Source organism: Martes martes (assembly GCF_963455335.1).
Source record: "Martes martes genome assembly, chromosome: 7".
Taxonomy (NCBI): domain Eukaryota; kingdom Metazoa; phylum Chordata; class Mammalia; order Carnivora; family Mustelidae; genus Martes; species Martes martes.
In genome coordinates, this window is record NC_137894.1 from 85,364,041 (window position 1) to 85,381,709 (window position 17,669).

The 17,669-nt window shown below is 35.2% G+C and overlaps 1 protein-coding gene across 1 annotated transcript in view; it reads left to right on the top strand.

Moving 5' to 3' along the window:
• Window positions 1-17,669, top strand: part of MIPOL1 (mirror-image polydactyly 1) — a 273,459-nt gene that overhangs the window by 156,399 nt on the left and 99,391 nt on the right. The window contains exon 10 of the mRNA XM_080809163.1: window positions 3,158-3,252. Coding sequence (XP_080665289.1) covers window positions 3,158-3,252 — 95 coding nt within the window. The remainder of the gene's footprint in view (window positions 1-3,157; window positions 3,253-17,669) is intronic.

A 17,669-nucleotide genomic window follows, 5' to 3' on the forward strand; every position in this document is an offset into this window, starting at 1 on the left:
ATGTTTATAGCAGCAATGTCCACAATAGCCAAACTATGGAAAGAACCTAGATGTCCATCAACAGATATATATATATATATATATATATATATATATATATATATATATATAATGGAATACTATGCAGCCATCAAAAGTAATGAAATCTTGCCATTTGGGACGACATGGAAGGAACTAGAGGGTATTACGCTTAGCGAAATAAGTCAATCAGAGAAAGACATTTATCATATGATCTCCCTGATATGAGGAGATTGAGAGGGAATGTGGGGGGTTTGGGGTAGGAAAGGAATAAATGAAACAAGATGGGATTGGGAGGGAGACAAACCGTAACAGACTCTTAATCTCACAAAACAAACTGAGGGTTGCTGGGGGTAGGGGTGGGTAGGGAGAGGGTGGTTGGGTTATGGACATTGGGGAAGGTATGTGCTATGGTGAGTGCTGTGAAGTGTGTAAACCTGGCGATTCACAGACCTGTACCCCTGGGGCTAATAATACATTATATGTTAATAAAAAATTTAAAAATTTTTTTAAAAAGAAATCGTTTTCTTATACACTAACAAAGAAAAATACAGAAAGGGAAATTAGAGAATTAATTCCATTTACTATAGCACCAAGAACCATAAGATACCTAACCAAATAATAAACCAAACAATAAAGAAATGAAAGAGGTAAAGGATCTGTACTCAAGGAACTACAGAACACTTATGAGAGAAATTGAAGAAATGGAAGACCATTCCATGCTTATGGATCAAACGAATAAACATTGTTAAAATGTCCATACTGCCTAGACCAATCTATGCTTTCAGTGCTATCCTGCTCAAAATTCCACTGGCATTTTTCAAAGAGCTGGAACAAACAATCCTAAAATTTGTATGGAAACAGAAGAGACTCCAAATTGCTAAGGAAATTTTGAAAAAGAAAAACAAAACTGGGGGCATCACGTTGCCTGATTTCAAGCTTTACTACAATCACTTCTCAGCCTTTTGGCTAAGATTAAGTGTCAAGCTTTACTACAAAGCTTTGAACACTAGAACAGCATGGTACTGGCACAAAAACAGATGCATAGACTAGTGGAACAGAGTAGAGAGCCCAGATATGGACTCTCAACTCTATGGTCTAATCTTTGACAAAGCAGGAAAAAAATTTACAGTGGAAAAAAGACAGCCTCTTCAATAAATGGTGCTGGGAAAATTGGACAGCTATGTGTAGAAGAATGAAACTCAACCATCTCTTATACCATACACAAAACAACTCAAAATGGATAAAATATAAATTAGAAATGGATAAAAGACCTAAATGTGAGGCAGGAATCTATCAGAATCCTAGAGGAAAACATAGGCAGTAACCTCTTCAACATCGGCCACAGCAACTTCTTTCAAGTAGGTCTCCCAAGGCAAAGGAAACAAAAGCGAAAATGAAGCTTTTTTCAAAAGCTTACTGCAGAAATTTCTTAGGCAGAAATCTTCATTATAGCGTTTTCCTACCAGAATCTTGTTGGTTTTGTTTTTGGTTTGGGAGGTGAGGTTTTGTTTTGTTTTTGCAGAAGTACCAGGTTAAAATCAAACCAACCAAAAAAAACTTCAAAATAATCATCTAAGGTACTTAGCATTGTCATATATTTATTTAGCAAATTCTCTATTACCTGTCCAATATATGATATTCCTTAAATACATGCAAAAGGATATTTGACATTTTGTAAGTTGAATGTGATAGGTCCTTTTTGTGTGGTTCTTTTTGACCATTAGTCACAGTGGGTACCTATGTCTTCCATGTTACCATTTCAGTCACATTTTATACTTTATTGAAGATTGACAAACCTGTCAATTTTTGACATAAAGAACCAGCCACTATTTTTAGATGCTTTTTAATAATTTTTGAGAATGTTTTACCTGTAATTCTAAAATGTGACATGTTAAAGTAAGCACTCAAACATCTTAAATTTAATGATGAAGTAATTCTTTGTTAGGTTTTCTAGCCCAGATAGAGAATAAATTATTTTAATCTCGTTCCTAAAGTTATATCTAAAGACATGAGTTGTTGCATTGTTTTTATTATTCTCTGTTATTGAAGTAGAAAAGTGGCATTGTCCTGTGTTCACTTACATTATACTAATTAAATTTCCTGTGATCAGGATTTCAGTTTGTCTTATGACTTTATTCTTATGCAAGAAAATAATCCCAGTGAAATAATATGAGTTCAGCAAAATTAGTGAATTTCTGCCTCCAAACTCAATCACTTTTTAATTATTGCCATTAGTGTAGTTTGTGAGGTGTTTGCTAACAATTTGCTCTGTGTTACCTATCAAACACCACTTAAAGTGAAAGACAGTCTTTTCACACAAATCAAATTTTGAATAAACAAAACTGAAAACTGACTTACCAGTACTGTATTTTAAAAGTTTGGTTGAAAATTTTTTGGTTATGCCTGAAACCCAATGGGAAAGATAGTTGGAAGTTATCAGTTCTTTTAAAACTATAAGTTTGAACTCTATCGAAAAACTGATTACAGTCCCTTTAAAATTTGAGGACTATAGACAGAGTGAAATAATAACATCCCTTGAATAAAATAACTCTAAAATTCAAGATTGTTGTCATACTCCCTTGAGAGATTTTTGTCCTGCAGAAAAGGAACTGAAAAGGTTAAGTCCTATCTGTAAGAATCAGATTATAGTCTTGTGTATTTTTTTCACATTAAATATCAAAGATAGCTTAACAACATATTTAGAATTTTCTGGGTTTTACTATTAATAAAGTTAAAAGAAAATCTGGTGTGATCAGGTGGTAGAGCCACATTAAGTTTGTGTGTGAAACATCCATTGTGCTTATCTCTACTCTAGATATTGCTCTGAACCCATGTTCCACATTCTGAATTCTGTGTATAAAGTTAAACATTGCAGAAGGGCATATATCTGATGGTACAGATGAATAAGGCTGAAGTTGAGTAATAAGCAAACTTGGTAAATTTAATATATTCTTGTCTTCAATATGTCTGCTATTAATATAATTTGATTATTTTGTGGGAAATTATAAGACACTGCTAAAAATACCTGATAGATTTTAAAATTACCACAAATTTAAGGCTCCTATTTATACTACAATACTGTATTCTAACTTACCAAAACTAGTATTAAATTTCTTAAAGTATTAATTACTTGCAGGCAAAGTTGTTGGCTATGCAACAAGCCAGAGAGACTGCAATTCAACAGTACAAAAAACTGGAAGAAGAAATCCAGACACTTCGAGTTTACTACAGGTAAAATTCTTTTTTAACCTGGGCATAAACAAATGTTGTTGGTCAGGCCCTATTGAACTATTTCCTCATCTAAATGCCACCTCTGAGATGGTATATATTTTTAAAATAGTACATGAATAACAGTAATAATAGCCTTTTGCCAATTATAATATAATATGGGAAATTTATAAAGAAATGCCACTGAAGGATTTTTAACACTTATTTAATTTATGCTCCAAGAGTAGTTGTGAAATTAAATTCAGTAGGTCACGCTGGCATTTTTTAATGAAAAGAACTAGAATAGAAAATGTCAGAGTGCATCTCCTATAGTAAGGGTAAATATTGTTTTGTGATACTTTTGTTTCAGTTTTGTGTTGTGTGAGAGAGAGTTAAGATTGTGTATTGGGTTTTGTATAAAATATATATATTTTCACAGTGGATCATGGTAAAAAAAAGAAAGGGGGTTTGAAAAATGATATACAATATCCTGTATGTTCTCTGATACTTAATAAGAGTAAAAAACCCTCAAGTCTGAAGTGTAAGAAGTCACTAACTTGGGCTGTGAGTTATTGAAAGATTTTCTTTTAATTTTTCCCCTTCTCAGAATAATGTTGTTAAGTACAAAAAAATGCAATTAAATAAAAATCAGTTTTACTTAAATAGTTATGAAAGTATTATGTCATGATATATTACTATATTCACACATGATTATTAATACGTAAAATTAGTATGTCTAATGGCAAGTCTATTAACTATAATTTCAAAGTAGTGATGACTGTAATGGTATTTTTGGGATAACCCTGAAATGTGATGTGAAAACACCAGTGGTTCCAATGGGTGCAAATTTTCAAGAACTGCTACACAGTACTGCTATAGTTTATTGCCTATGTTCATAATTGTAAGAAATACAGTTTACACAAGAGTGAAAAACAAAGTTGAATTTTTTTTTCTCATCCCAAGTTGAGAATGCCTGCTTTAAAGCAATGTTACTGGCATATTGTAGTTGGTTTATTATTATGAGTTGAATTCTGTCCCTCAAAAAAGATATGCTGAAGTCATAACCCCTAGAATCTCAGAATGTGACCATTTGGAAGTAAGTCCTTAAGAGAGGCAACCAAGTAAAATTGGGTCATTAGCATGGGCTCTAACCTAGTATGATTGATGTTCTGTAACAAGGAGAAATTTGGACACAGAGACACACACATAGAAGAAGTCTATAGAAAGACACACGGAGAAGACAACTTTGTGCCGGCATCCACAAGCCAAGTAATGCCAAAGATTGGCAGTAAACACCAAAATGTAGAAAAGGCCTCGGAGGATTCTCACCTATAGCCATCAAAGAGAGCATAGCCCAGCCGACACCTTGATTTTGGACTTGTAGGTTCCAGAACTGTAAGACAATAAATTTCTCTTTTAATCTCCCAGTTTGTGGTACATGTTATAGTAGTCTTAGGAATTAGTGCAGTTATATAATATTAAGTATGTTTGATTGATGACTGACTGGGGAATCATTTGTCTGCAGTTAGAAGCAATGTCTGTGTGTGATCATGTGGGTAAACAGAAACCTGATGGCTAATGAAGACATACCAGCCACTCACCCTTTTCTTTTTGTAACTATACAGTGGATATGACAATCCTTCCTCCATACTTTACACCAATGGATTCTCAACTATAGCTGTGCATTAGAAGCACCTGAGGAGCCTCTCAAAATCCTAATCCCCATCTCCTCCTAGGCCAACTACATCAGTCTCCTGAGGTAGGCTAGGTTGTCAGTGTGTTTTAAGTTCCCTAAAAATTCCCACATGTATTCAAGTTTGAGGGATGTTGCTTTACAAATGCATTTCAGGTAGCTACATTGAATTAGGGTCTCGGTAGAATAATAGAGGCATATATTAAACCCTCTACTAGGACTTAATGAATATTGTGTGATTTGTGCCCTTGGATATTTGCAGTGCAATATGAAGTAGCTTCAGACTATTGGTAAGGGAGGGTTTCCATGGAACCTTTTCCTGCCATCCTTGTGAGATAGGAGAGCAAATTCTTGTTGATAAAGTGACAGTGTCCAAGAATTCTGAGAAGCATATAATAATCTTACATGAACTGATATTCTTTTCTTGAAAAACAAACCTTGATGTCAGTTCCTAATGTTCCTTCTTTTTACTGAATTGCAGAAGATTACTGAAAGATTTTTTAAAAATTTTAAAGCTAAAGTACTTGTTTTCCAAAGACTTTTTTTACCTACATGAATATAACAGAGTTAAACATTCTCTTCTAGATAAAGAGTTAACAGTTGTTGGCTCCAAGATACACTTTACATGTACCCGTCTCACTACTGCTTAAAAAAAAAAAAAAAAAAGCTAGGAGTGCGGTAAAGCTACTGGGATTTGCGCTTAAGACAGCCCTGCCTTTTGTGACTTATATAAATGAACCTCTCCAAGACCATTTCCTTTTTATGAAATTAGAATTATAGCACCTACCTCATAGAGTTGTTTTAAGTATGTACAGTTCTTAGCACAGTATTTAGCTTATTATTAGTGCTCAACCAACGTTAAGATAAATTTACTTTTATACAACAATGTCAGTGAGGTAGGAGTAGAATAAAAATGTATATTACTGAAGCCAAAGGAGATTTAAAAAAAAAAAAAAAAGGTTGCTAACTGGTTAGGAAGATAAGGAGAAAAGTGTCCTTTTTATTGAAATTAGGTAGTCATTAGTAATCTTCACAGAAGTAATTTTAACAAAGCAATGGACACAGAAGACAGTGTTCTGTGAACTGAAGATTAGAGGTCAAGAAGCATAGTAATTGGGACAATAGAGCGGTCCTTGAAGAATAATCTTGAATAAGATTATGGTAGTTAATGGTAGCTGAGAAGAAAGGAAGATAGGCTAAGGACTTTTGTTTTTTTCTTTTTGAAAAATGGCAGATATTTGAGCCTGTGTATGACTAATTGGAAAGAGCCAATGGAGAGAATTGTTATGGCTGGAACAGGGTTCCTACAGAAATAGAAAGAGGTGGAATTTAGAATCTGCCAAAGTGTTTTCCTTGAACAGGAAGATGGTCACCCAGGGCTCACAGACAGGACTCAAGGAGATAAGAATAGTTGTGGGATAGAAATAAGTTTCAGTTCACAATTAAGAGGTTCACTTTTTCCTGTAAAGTGAGGGTCATGGTGGACTTGAAAAGTGCAGAGGGCAGGAGGCTTTGAAAGGGAGTGGGAAAGAGTAGCTACTGAAGGGAAGGGAAAGAGAACCGAATTAAGGCAAGAAGAACACGATGAGCAGTCCTGAAGAGCCAGCTGGGCATAGATGCTACAGAGGAGTCTGAGTTCCAGCTTGTACAGCTGCATAACTTAACAAGTTCAACTATCTTGTGTAGTAGCACAGAAGGGAAAGGATTGAAATGATCCAGGATTACAAGTTTGCAGGATTGAAACGGTGGAGAGGAGAGTGGTTGAAAGTAAACCAGCAAAAAGTTGTTTAAATGATGAATGATAGTCTAAGCTAAATAGAGCAGGAAATAAAACTGAAAGAACACGTATACCAAGAGAGAAAAAGAAGGAATCAAGAAACCCTAAATCTTGAGATCAAAGAGCAAAGGCAGTGGGAATTAGAAAATTCAAGAGCTAAAAGGATCAGAGGTTGTAGGCGGAAAGCGGAATGTTGCTGTTTAAGATCTCCGAGGTGAAGCACTCAGTCTGAGCACTGACCGTATTAAAAGCACTGCCTTAGAAGTAGATGAAATGGAGAGCAGCAAGGGGGTCAGTAGGTAGGAAGAAGTGAAAGATTAATGACACTAAAGTATTGAATACCCATTTTGGATATTGTCTGAAAATATTGGGTACTCACTGGAAGTGCCAATGACTGTAATGCCGAATGACTGAAAAGTAGAGCGATAAAAGCTGCATGTTGAAATAAACAGCTATATGTATCATATTAAAGGAAGAAATCTGTATGGTGTGTGATGCGCAGGAGAATGTGTGTGTCTATGACGACAGTTGCGTCTTTCTAGATACCTCATAGAAGTGGAAACATACAATATTTTGAAAATAAGAAGACCCACATTTCTATCAAAAATGTACAGAGAGGGGCGCCTGGGTGGCTCAGTGGGTTAGGCCTCTGCCTTCGACTCAGGTCATGATCCCAGCGTCCTGGGATCGATCCCCGCATTGGGCTCTCTGCTCAGCGGGGAACCTGCTTCCCTTCTTCTCTCTCTGCCTGCCTCTCTGTCTACTTGTGATCTCTGTCAAATAAATAAATAAAATCTTAAAAAAAAAAAAAGTACAGAGAACTTTCATGCATTGTTGATGGGGATAGAAAATGATGCATGTGCTGTGGAAAGCAGTTTGGCAGTTTCTCAAAATTAGACATGAAGTTCCCACATGATCCAGAAATTCCACACATAGGTATAGACCCTAAAAGACCTGGAGGCAAGGACTCAAAAAACCAGATACTTGCACACCAGTGTGCATACTGTATTGTTCAAATTAGCCAAAAGTTGAAAACAAAGCAAGCCAAGCCCATCAATAGATAAACACATGAATAAAATGTGTTATATGCATACAGTGGGATATTAGTCAGCCGTAAAAAGAGATGAATTTCTGATACATGCTACAACATGAATAAAAGCATTATGCTAAGTAGAATAAGCCAGAGAGAAAAGATAAATATTGTAGGTTTCCACTTCTGTGAGGTATCTAGAATAGGCAAATTCATAGCCACAGAAAGTAGAATAGAGTTACCACTGGCTGCAGGAAGGGGAGTTGGGGAGTTTCCAGGGGCTAGGGGAGGAGAGAATGGAGAGTTGTGGTTTAATATTTACAGAGTTTCTGTTTGGGATGGTAAAAAAATTCTGGAAATAGATAGTGGTAATGGTTGCACAACACTGTGAATGTACTTCATGCCACTGAATTGTACACTTAAAAAATGGTTAAAATGGTAAGTTTTAGGTTATCTTACCACATTTTTTTTTTTTAAATGTACAAAGAACATCCTGCGAGGATATACAGAAATTTATTTAAAATAGAATAGGGGTAAAATCCCTGGGATATTAGACTCTGGGAAAGGAGAGGCAATTATAAAAAGAACAAAGCTAAAATTTCATGGGGGCTCACATTCTGATTTAATTGATTCAAATGAAAGTAAACAGTATTTCTTAGTCACTTGAATAGATGGTGGTTACAAATCCATACATGAAACACAACTAGTATTCATAGAGATACGTTTCTTTCTCACTTTCCTATGTTATAGAGGATAGGATAAAGTTCCATTTTTATGTGAAGAAAACCAAGACTAATTCTGTAATCTCTGTGTGTAAAGAATTCCTAGATAATAAATTTTGTGTAGCAAAGTTTGAGAAAAAGTACATTTCAGTTATTCAAGTCAATTTTACACACACGTATGCACAATGTATATATTATCATGTCAGACAAAGTTATTTACCAACAACCAAGAAAAAACAAGCTAAGAAAAATAAAGAAATTGGACAGTAAGCTGGAGTCAGGAGCAAGTCTGAGTACAGCTTGTATGTTTATACCACAAAACAGCAAAAGAATGAATAAACCTCAAGAGTAAGTCTGGCTCTCAGCTTTTCAACAGCGAAAGACAGGGAGGATGTATGATCAGTTATCAGTTTTAGGGGCAGATTAAATTATGCTGATGACTTTCATTCTGCCTTTCCTTTAGTTCTGTCCGTTAGTGATAAGGACCTTATTCTCTTTCAATTCTTTTCCAAAGATAATTTTTCTTTTGCTGGGTTATGTGCACTAAGAGCTACTGTTACTATAACCATTCCATTTCCCTGTATGGAAATAAGGAATATAGAACTATATTTTTCTGAGCTTTCTCTATTCTGTCTGTTGTCCTTTGAGTTTTAGAAGATTTTGAGTACTAAGAAGAGAAATGTTGGGCTTTCATTTTGTTTGGCCCATTTAGGGACAGGGGCAATGAGGTCCTTGGGCAGAGATACTAAACCTAGGCATTATAACTGACAGCTCTTTCATATTAAAGCAGGAGGCATAGCAGAGGAATAGGAATAGGAAGACTTAAAATAAATTTCACTTGTTTTTTTTTAAGGTTTTATTTATTTATTTGACACAGAGAGAGAGGGAACACAAGCAGGGGTAGTGGGAGAGGGAGAAGCAGGCTTCCCGACGAGCCCGGAATCTGATGTGGGGCTCGATCCCGGGACCCTGAGGTCATGACCTGAGCCAAAGGCAGACGCTTAACCACTGAGCCACCCAGGCACCCAAATTTCACTTATTTTAAAAGTGTTTTTAGTAAAGCATTAGTGCCTCCTCATTGCTGTGCTAAATGCTAAATTCATTTGCAACAGCTTCATTAGTTTCAGCCTAAACAGCTTCACCAGGGAATGATCTTAAACTTGTAAGGTTTAGATTTGTATTTAGTAATGATTTCTTTCCTGTTATTATAAACCTGTAGTGCTGCATTCCTCAGTTCAGGAGGCATAATAATAACAACCTCTTTCTGATCGAGAGAATGCCTGAGTTTCAGTGTTTGCTGATTTTATAGTTCTTCCTTACATTTCCTTTTGCTTAAAAAAGTGGAAGTTCAAGGTGTAGATAAGAATTAGATCCTGTTGTTTAGTGCCAGTAAACTAGGATTTAATATTTATAATAACAGCAGTTTATGTTTTAAGTTTATATTATATTTGTGTGCTTCTGTGTGGGAAGTTGTGATGCCTTTCAGAACCTAGTAAATTCCACATTTAGACCACAAATATTGAATAGAATGCTCCATATTTTAAGGTAGTATGTTTCCTATGATTGTACTGGTATTTTCTTAATCATCGAAATCATTTCTTAGTAGAATACTTACATGTTTGACATAGTGAAAACTGGACTAAACATGAGCCCTACTAAGTGGTTTGTAATATGCATTTCAAAGTTTAGAGGCCATAATATAGAGCCCATGTAAAATATACTGGAAAAAAAGAATGAAATTCTTAATTTTTTCTACATTCTTTTTCTAAATTTTATTTAGTATGAGTCTTTTAGTTCTTAGTTACGTTTTTTCTCTGTGTATATGCCACCCTTAGCAATCAAAAGCATTACTGTCACTAAGAACTGGTGTTTTATTTTGTTTCTTTAGTGGTGATGATAAGTGTTCCTTGAACCATACATACTCTCAGAACTACACATTGATAAGACGATGCCTATGGCATGCGCATTTTTCTCAATGCAACCCCTCAATGAGAGGGGTTGAACGCTTGATCCTGACCACATTTGTTCAACCTTCTAATCAGTTGTGCTAATTGGACTGCCCAATGACATAAAAAATTTTGTCACATAGTATTTTTGATAAGAATTAACTATCCATGAAGTTGTGTTATAGTACCATACTGCTAAAGCAGTAATAAAAAGAGCAAAAGACCTGAATTCTTTCATTTTTGCCATTAATCAGATTTGTTTTTTTTTAACATAGGCAAGCCCCAAACTCTCTGTGTTTCAGGTGTTGTTGTTGTTGTTTAAGATTTTATTTTATTTATTTGACAGAGACACAGTGAGAGAGGGAACACAAGCAGGGGGAGTGAGAGAGGGAGAAGCCAGCTTCCCACTGAGCAGGGAGCTTGATGCAGGGCTCAATCCCAGGACCTGGGATCATGGCCTGAGCCAAAGGCAAACAACTTAATAACTGAGCTATCCAGGCGCCCCTGTGTTTAATTTTTTTAACTTTGACACTAGGGGCTTTTGTAGTTAATTCTAACATTTTGTGAAATTTCTCGCCCTTTCATTGTTTAGTGATGTTTGTTTGTTTGTTTCTTTATTTAGAATCAAGAACTATTGAGGCACTGGCTCAGTCAATAGAGCATGCAACTCGATCTCAGGGTTGTGAGTTCGAGCCCCATGTTGGGTGTAGAGATTACTTAAAAATAAAATCTTTAAAAAAAAAAAGCACAGGGGCGCCTGGGTGGCTCAGTGGGTTAAGCCGCTGCCTTCGGCTCAGGTCATGATCTCAGGGTCCTGGGATTGAGTCCCGCATCGGGCTCTCTGCTCAGCAGGGAGCCTGCTTCCCTCTCACTGTCTCTGCCTCTCTGCCTACTTGTGATCTCTCTCTGTCAAATAAATAAATAAAATCTTTAAAAATAAAAAAAAAAAAAAGCACAAAAACTGTCTTCTTATACTATTAAGTTGCACCTGTTTTCAGGGCCTTTTTAACATACAGTTGGTTTCACCTTTACTAGTCAAACCACCATATATATTTGTTGGTGACTCTGGATGCAAAACAAAAGGAAAATTAAAACAAGTTTGAAAAACAAAAAACCTTAAGGTTTGTGTTTTCTGTATGTCCACTGATTTGGAATGTAGTTATTAAAGATTCTTTCCTTCCTCCTCTCAAATTATAGGATGTGACATTTAGTAAGTTACTTCTGAATGTCAGTTACTTCACCTATAAACGGATATCTGACCTACTTACTGTAAAAATCAGTGAGAAAATACATTTAGATGTTTTTTGAAAACTGTAAAGCACTGTTCAAGGAAATAAATTAATAGTCTACTGATAAAATTACTTTAAAAGTTTTGCTTTACTCAGATGTAAGACAACTTAAATTAGTAAAAGTGGGGCATCTGGGTGGCTCAGTGGGTTAAAGCCTCTGCCTTCAGCTCAGGTCATGATCTCAGGGTCCTGGGATCGAGCCCCGAATCCTGCTTTCTGCTCAGCGGGGAGCCTGCTTCCCATCCTCTCTCTCTCTGCCTGCCTCTCTGCCTACTTGTGATCTCTGTCTGTCAAATGAATAAATAAAATCTTAAAAAAAATAAATTAGTAAAAGTCCATTTCTAGTGAAATATTTTATGCTTCTGTGACTGTATCCAGAAGGCTATTTTTTGCATTGTCAATTTTCACTGTTTGCTGGGCCTTGTTCTAACAATAAGTTAAAAAGCAAAACTAAAATTTATCAAGTATAATTCTGCTGGTCTTTGTTTTTCAACCAAATGACCTTTATTTATCTTTTAAGAGCATTTAACAAAATATTTTGTCATTTAATCATCGTGGTTAGCAAAGGGCCTAGAGTTAAAATGGGCTTTCTCCTGGTGTTTGCCATCTATTAACATTATTTCTATTAGCTTCAGAAAATTTTAATTTTAGAGTTTGTTGGATAAAAAAGTGGTATTTCCCTTGATCTTGGCACGGAATCACCATTATTATAGCCCCACAGGTGCCAGTTGCCTCATGCATACGTGGTCTTTCATTTGTCTCTTCTCACAAATGTAATCAGTGGCCAAATTCTGCTATACTTTTCCTTGCAGTGTCCACTACTTTTGCCTTCTTATTTCCCACAGTTCCTACCTTACATAAGGCTTGTACAATGTCCTGGCCAGGCTTTTCTTACTACTTCATCTACTTGTCTCCATTCCTTACTCCTCTTAAGATTCCTGAAACATTATTTTCAACCTCTCACTCAGCCATTAACACTATTTAATGATACCACATTAGCTATACAATAAATTCCAAACTGTAACCTAACATTCATGAACCCTTGTTATTTCTGCCTCCTCTCTGTCTGGATTACTGTTCACCCATCATCTTTTTGCCTGCTGGTTTCATTCCTATCAGTGGTCACCAGTGCCAGTACACTGCCTCACACGTGGTAGGAACCCAATCAATATTTGTTATACTGAATTGACTATTATTTGCACTCCCAAAATGAACCGTTCACTATTTCCTGAACATACCCCACGATTCCCCACTCCAGTGCTTTCCCGTATGTCCCCTATTCCTCCTGGAATACTCCCATCTCTGCCTATCACCTTATTGAGCTTTTGGAACACAATATAAATATCAATTATTCTATTAATCTTTTTCTTATATTTTCAACCAGAAATGATCTCATTTTACCCAAAACTTAACTAACTACTTAACTAATAGTTCTTCACAATGGCTCTCACAACACATACCTCATGCTTACTTATATCATAGTTTTATGACTATTTCTCTTAATTCCTCTACCAGGGCTGCTATTCTTTATATATACCCAGGCCTTCAGTAAATATTTGCCAAGCAAATAAATAAACAATGAAATTTAACACTAGATTTAAAGTTTCTTATGATGAAAAGTTTCTTCAGGATAGTAGTGTGTGTACAATGCATACAATTAGAATTCAATGATGAATTAAATATTTGGAAATAGTATGGACCTAGTCCAACATCTTGATTAGTCATCTGCATCTGTGTGGGGCAAAACAGGGTCTCCATGTAACAGAGTATGTTATCTGACAAGAAAGTTTATTTTTTCCCAGGCCAACAGTATTCAAACTTGAAAACTGTTATTAGAAATACTTGTTTGAATTTTACTTTTTTTTTAAATTTAGAATTAAAAACTGAAGAAGCAATATTATTATCATATATCAATGTCATATATCATATTCATTCCAATATTGTTTCTTACAGTGAAAAAATAAGTTAGAATCTTTCCTATGGATATTTTGTTTAGTCAATACATTATCTTAACATATTAAGTTAATTGTCATAATAAAAACTGGAAGATCTGCCAACATGGGACCCTTAATGATTATATCATGGTGTGTATATTAATTAGTCAGGGTGCTCCAGAGCAACAGAACCAAGAAACTGTGCACATACGTGGAGAGGATTAATGTGAAGGAATTCACATGCATTTAGAAGGTGGCCAGTCTAGAATATGCAAAGTAAGCTAGCTGGCTGGAGAGCCAGGGAAGAGTTGATGTTGCTGTCATGAATCCGAAGATGCAGAATTCCTTCTTCCTCAGGGAAGCGCTTTCTTTTTCTTAAAGCCTTCACCTAATTGGACGAGCTTCCCCCCCACCCACCACATTATGAAGAGTAATCTGCTTTCCTCAGAGTCTACTGACCTAAATAGTAATCATATGTAAAAAAAAAAAAAAAAAGAAAGAAAGAAAGAAAAACTTTATAGCAACATCTAGATTGATGTTTGAACAAGTGTATGGTACCATAGCCTAGCCAAGTTGACAAAATTCACCCCCACACCTGTGCATTCAGCAATCAGCTGGGACTAAGTAGAAGCTACTTTCTCTAAAAAGAGCACACACTCTCTATTTCGCCGTATTTCCCATCGTGCCTACTTCATGCATTTCAGATCATCTGCCTCATTCATATAGGTATATAAGTTTGTGACCCCAGATGTATGTTGTAATCTTCCTTATTTATAAAAGGAGTATTTGTATGCCTATTACAAATGCACTGTCCCCTGGCTGCCTCTCTACCCTCATTTATTAACATGTTTCTACTCTTGCTGTAGCTACCCTAGTTCCCTTATTATCATAAACCTTCTAAGAATACTGCCCTCTCAGAGCCTTGACTTTTTTCTTTGCCTCAAGTGATCTGCGCTCCAAATGTTGCAAGACTTCTTCTTCACTTTGTTCAACTTTCTGTTTAAATGTACCTGACCAGTGTGCCTGGGTGGCTCAGTTGGTTAAGCATCTGCCTTCAGCTCAGGTCAGTATCCTGGAATCCCAGGATCCAGTCCCACTTTAGACTCCCTGCTGAGCAGGGAGTCTGCTTCTCCCTCTGACCCTTGCCCCTCTTGTGCTCTCTCTCTCTCATTCTCTCCCTCTCAAATAAATAAAATCTTAAAATAAATAATGATAAATGTACCTGACCATCTAAAATAGCCTGCCTCCTCTCTGTATCACGTCATTACCCTCTACTGATTTTCTTTGTAATAGACGATCACAAATGACCCTATACTCTTTGTGGATGGTCTTCTAGAAATTAAATTCTTCAAGGACAGGGATTTTGTGTGCTTACCACTGTATCTTACACCTGAATCAGTTCTTAGCATATCTTTAGTGGTCAATAGAAGTTTTCTGAACATATGAATATATGTGTAAACATTGTAATATGTTAGAAACTTAACAGCAGGTTATGCAGGAAATGGGACTAAGTGTAACAGATTTATTATCTGGTAAGTGAGAGAAGAGGAAATTTTACATTGCATTTCATGCCCTAATAAAGTATTTGAAGCTTTTATAAGTATGCATTACTTTTACATAAAAAATGAATTTAATTTAAAAAAACACCTTTACCCATAACCTGAACAATATAAATTTGTTACCTAGAAATAAATAACCATCTCTAAAACCTAGATCTGTAATGCCCACATATGTGTGTGTGTGTGACAGGAATTCATTTTCTTTAATAGATGTTATTAGTGGTGTGCTTTACAAAAAGATAAGATATATAAGGGAATGAAAATCCAAAGCAGATTCATTATGAATTCATTATGAATCTACATTATGGAATACATTTCTATAAATGATAACCTCACTTATGTTTTAAGTTTGCCAAATATTTCAAACTATTTTTCAAGTACTTTACATTGCAGAAATTGAAACACTTTTAAAGAATAATATGTTAAATTGAAAAATTACCAACTTTAAAAAATGTATTAACTGAAACATTCTCTTGCCACTTGGTAGCAGCAGGGGCCCATGGCAGGTTAGTAAGAAAACAGGTGCCTTTTTTTAAAAAAATCCAATCCTGGGGCGTCTAGGTGGCTCAGTGGGTTAAAGCCTCTGCCTTTGGCTCAGGTCGTGATCCCAGGTCCTGGGATCGAGCCCCGCATAAGGCTCTCTGCTCAGCCTGGAGCCTGCTTTCTCCTCTCTCTCTGCCTGCCTCTCTGCCTACTTATAATCTCTGTCTGTCAAATAATTAATTAAAATCTTAAAAAAAAAAAATCCAATCCTATGAACATTAGCTATGGCCAGAACTGACAATGAAAGTAGAGAATTCCTTCCTATTTCAAAAGACTTCACTGAGTACAATTAGACTTAATTTAGCATATTTGAATTACAAATGTTTTTCTCTTCCTATACATGACATATATATGTATGTTATTAATTCTTTAAAGGAAACTTTAAAGGATACTCTTAATGCTTTAAAGAATACTTTAAAAATTTTATTCAATCTTTTTTTTAAGTTTTATTCAATCTAAACTAGTTTAAAATATTTGACAAATGGAAATAATAGCTAATAATCGAAAACATTTCCTCAGAAACTTTATGATTCATTAACCATGAAAACAATAAATAATGGTTTGATAATGTATAGAACAAGACATAAGACACTGAGATCCTGGAGCTACTCTTGATTTCTAATGCCACTGTTGTCATAAAAAGCTTAGTAAATATTAACTGAGGATGAGGATGATCCCACAGTATTTTTAAGACTGTGTGGCACTGGCAGTCCAGGCCGAGATCCGGGACTTACTATTGTCATTTGCCTTGGGTCCTTTCCACCTGGGCCTCTCCCAAAAGGACAAATGTTTACCTGCAGTTAGGCATTTAAATGTGTAAATATCCAGTCTCAATTATATACGAAGTAGCTCAAGTTTTCACTCGTTAAATCACAAACTAGTTTTTCTCTGAGGTTTAAATTGGTGTTCCAAATGTTTGCAAAGGTCCACATAGGCTTACTTGAATGTTTTTTCCATTATTCCAAACAAACAAAAAAAAATTATTTTATAAACTCAGGTCAATATAAAAATATTTTGTTCCTCTTATAATTCTAAACTCAAGATATTTATGAAATGTCTGAGTTTATTATTATAGTTTACTATTCTGCTTAGTTGTTAAGTTTTAAGTGTTGTACCGTATATCTTGTTTCCTTTGGGCCTGGAAGGGTTTTATTTTATGATTGTCAATATTCTATTAATATACTTACAGTCACTTCCCAAATAACTGCTTCTCATTAGGTCAGAAATAAGCAATACTTGTTACTACATGAAACAATCATGCTAGGGATTTTCTTTAGTGTTATTGACATTATTGATCTGATAAATATTTTAATGTACATTAATCCGTAGAAAGTTTAGATGTCCTATAGAGCTAGGCCAGCTGTTCCCAAAAAAATGAAAATTTTCTGAAACTTTGTTTATATGAAAAAATGTGAAAATTGAGATTTTGTTCTAGAAAGTTGAATACTCTACACCATTGGTTCATAATTGAGCTATGGAAGTTTTCTGATTTTGTTTGGTTTGATTTCACTTTTTTGAATTTGTTTTGTTGTATATGATTCAGAATTGAAATAATCATTTATCTAGTTTTGCTACTCTGTTACCTGAAAACTAAAGTTAAACCAAGGAGTCAAGTAGTATTAGTCTTTTGTGTCCTGACATGATTTTTAATAGCTACTTATTTTTATTTATAATTAGTAACATGATGAAAAAGTGACAAATAGACTTGAATTATAATTCATAGGAAGAAAACTTCATTTATTCTAAATCTGATTTAATTAGATCTTTGTTTATTGTTTTATTTGTTATATGTTTATTTTGCGTTTTTTTGTACTATACAGTGTTTTAATTCAGAGCTGACATTATAGTAAGGCAGATGGTATAGATTCTAAGTGACCTTTGACAGGTAATTAACCTGTCTGAGCCTCAAGTTCCTGACCTGTAAAATTGGAATTGTAATATTACCTGC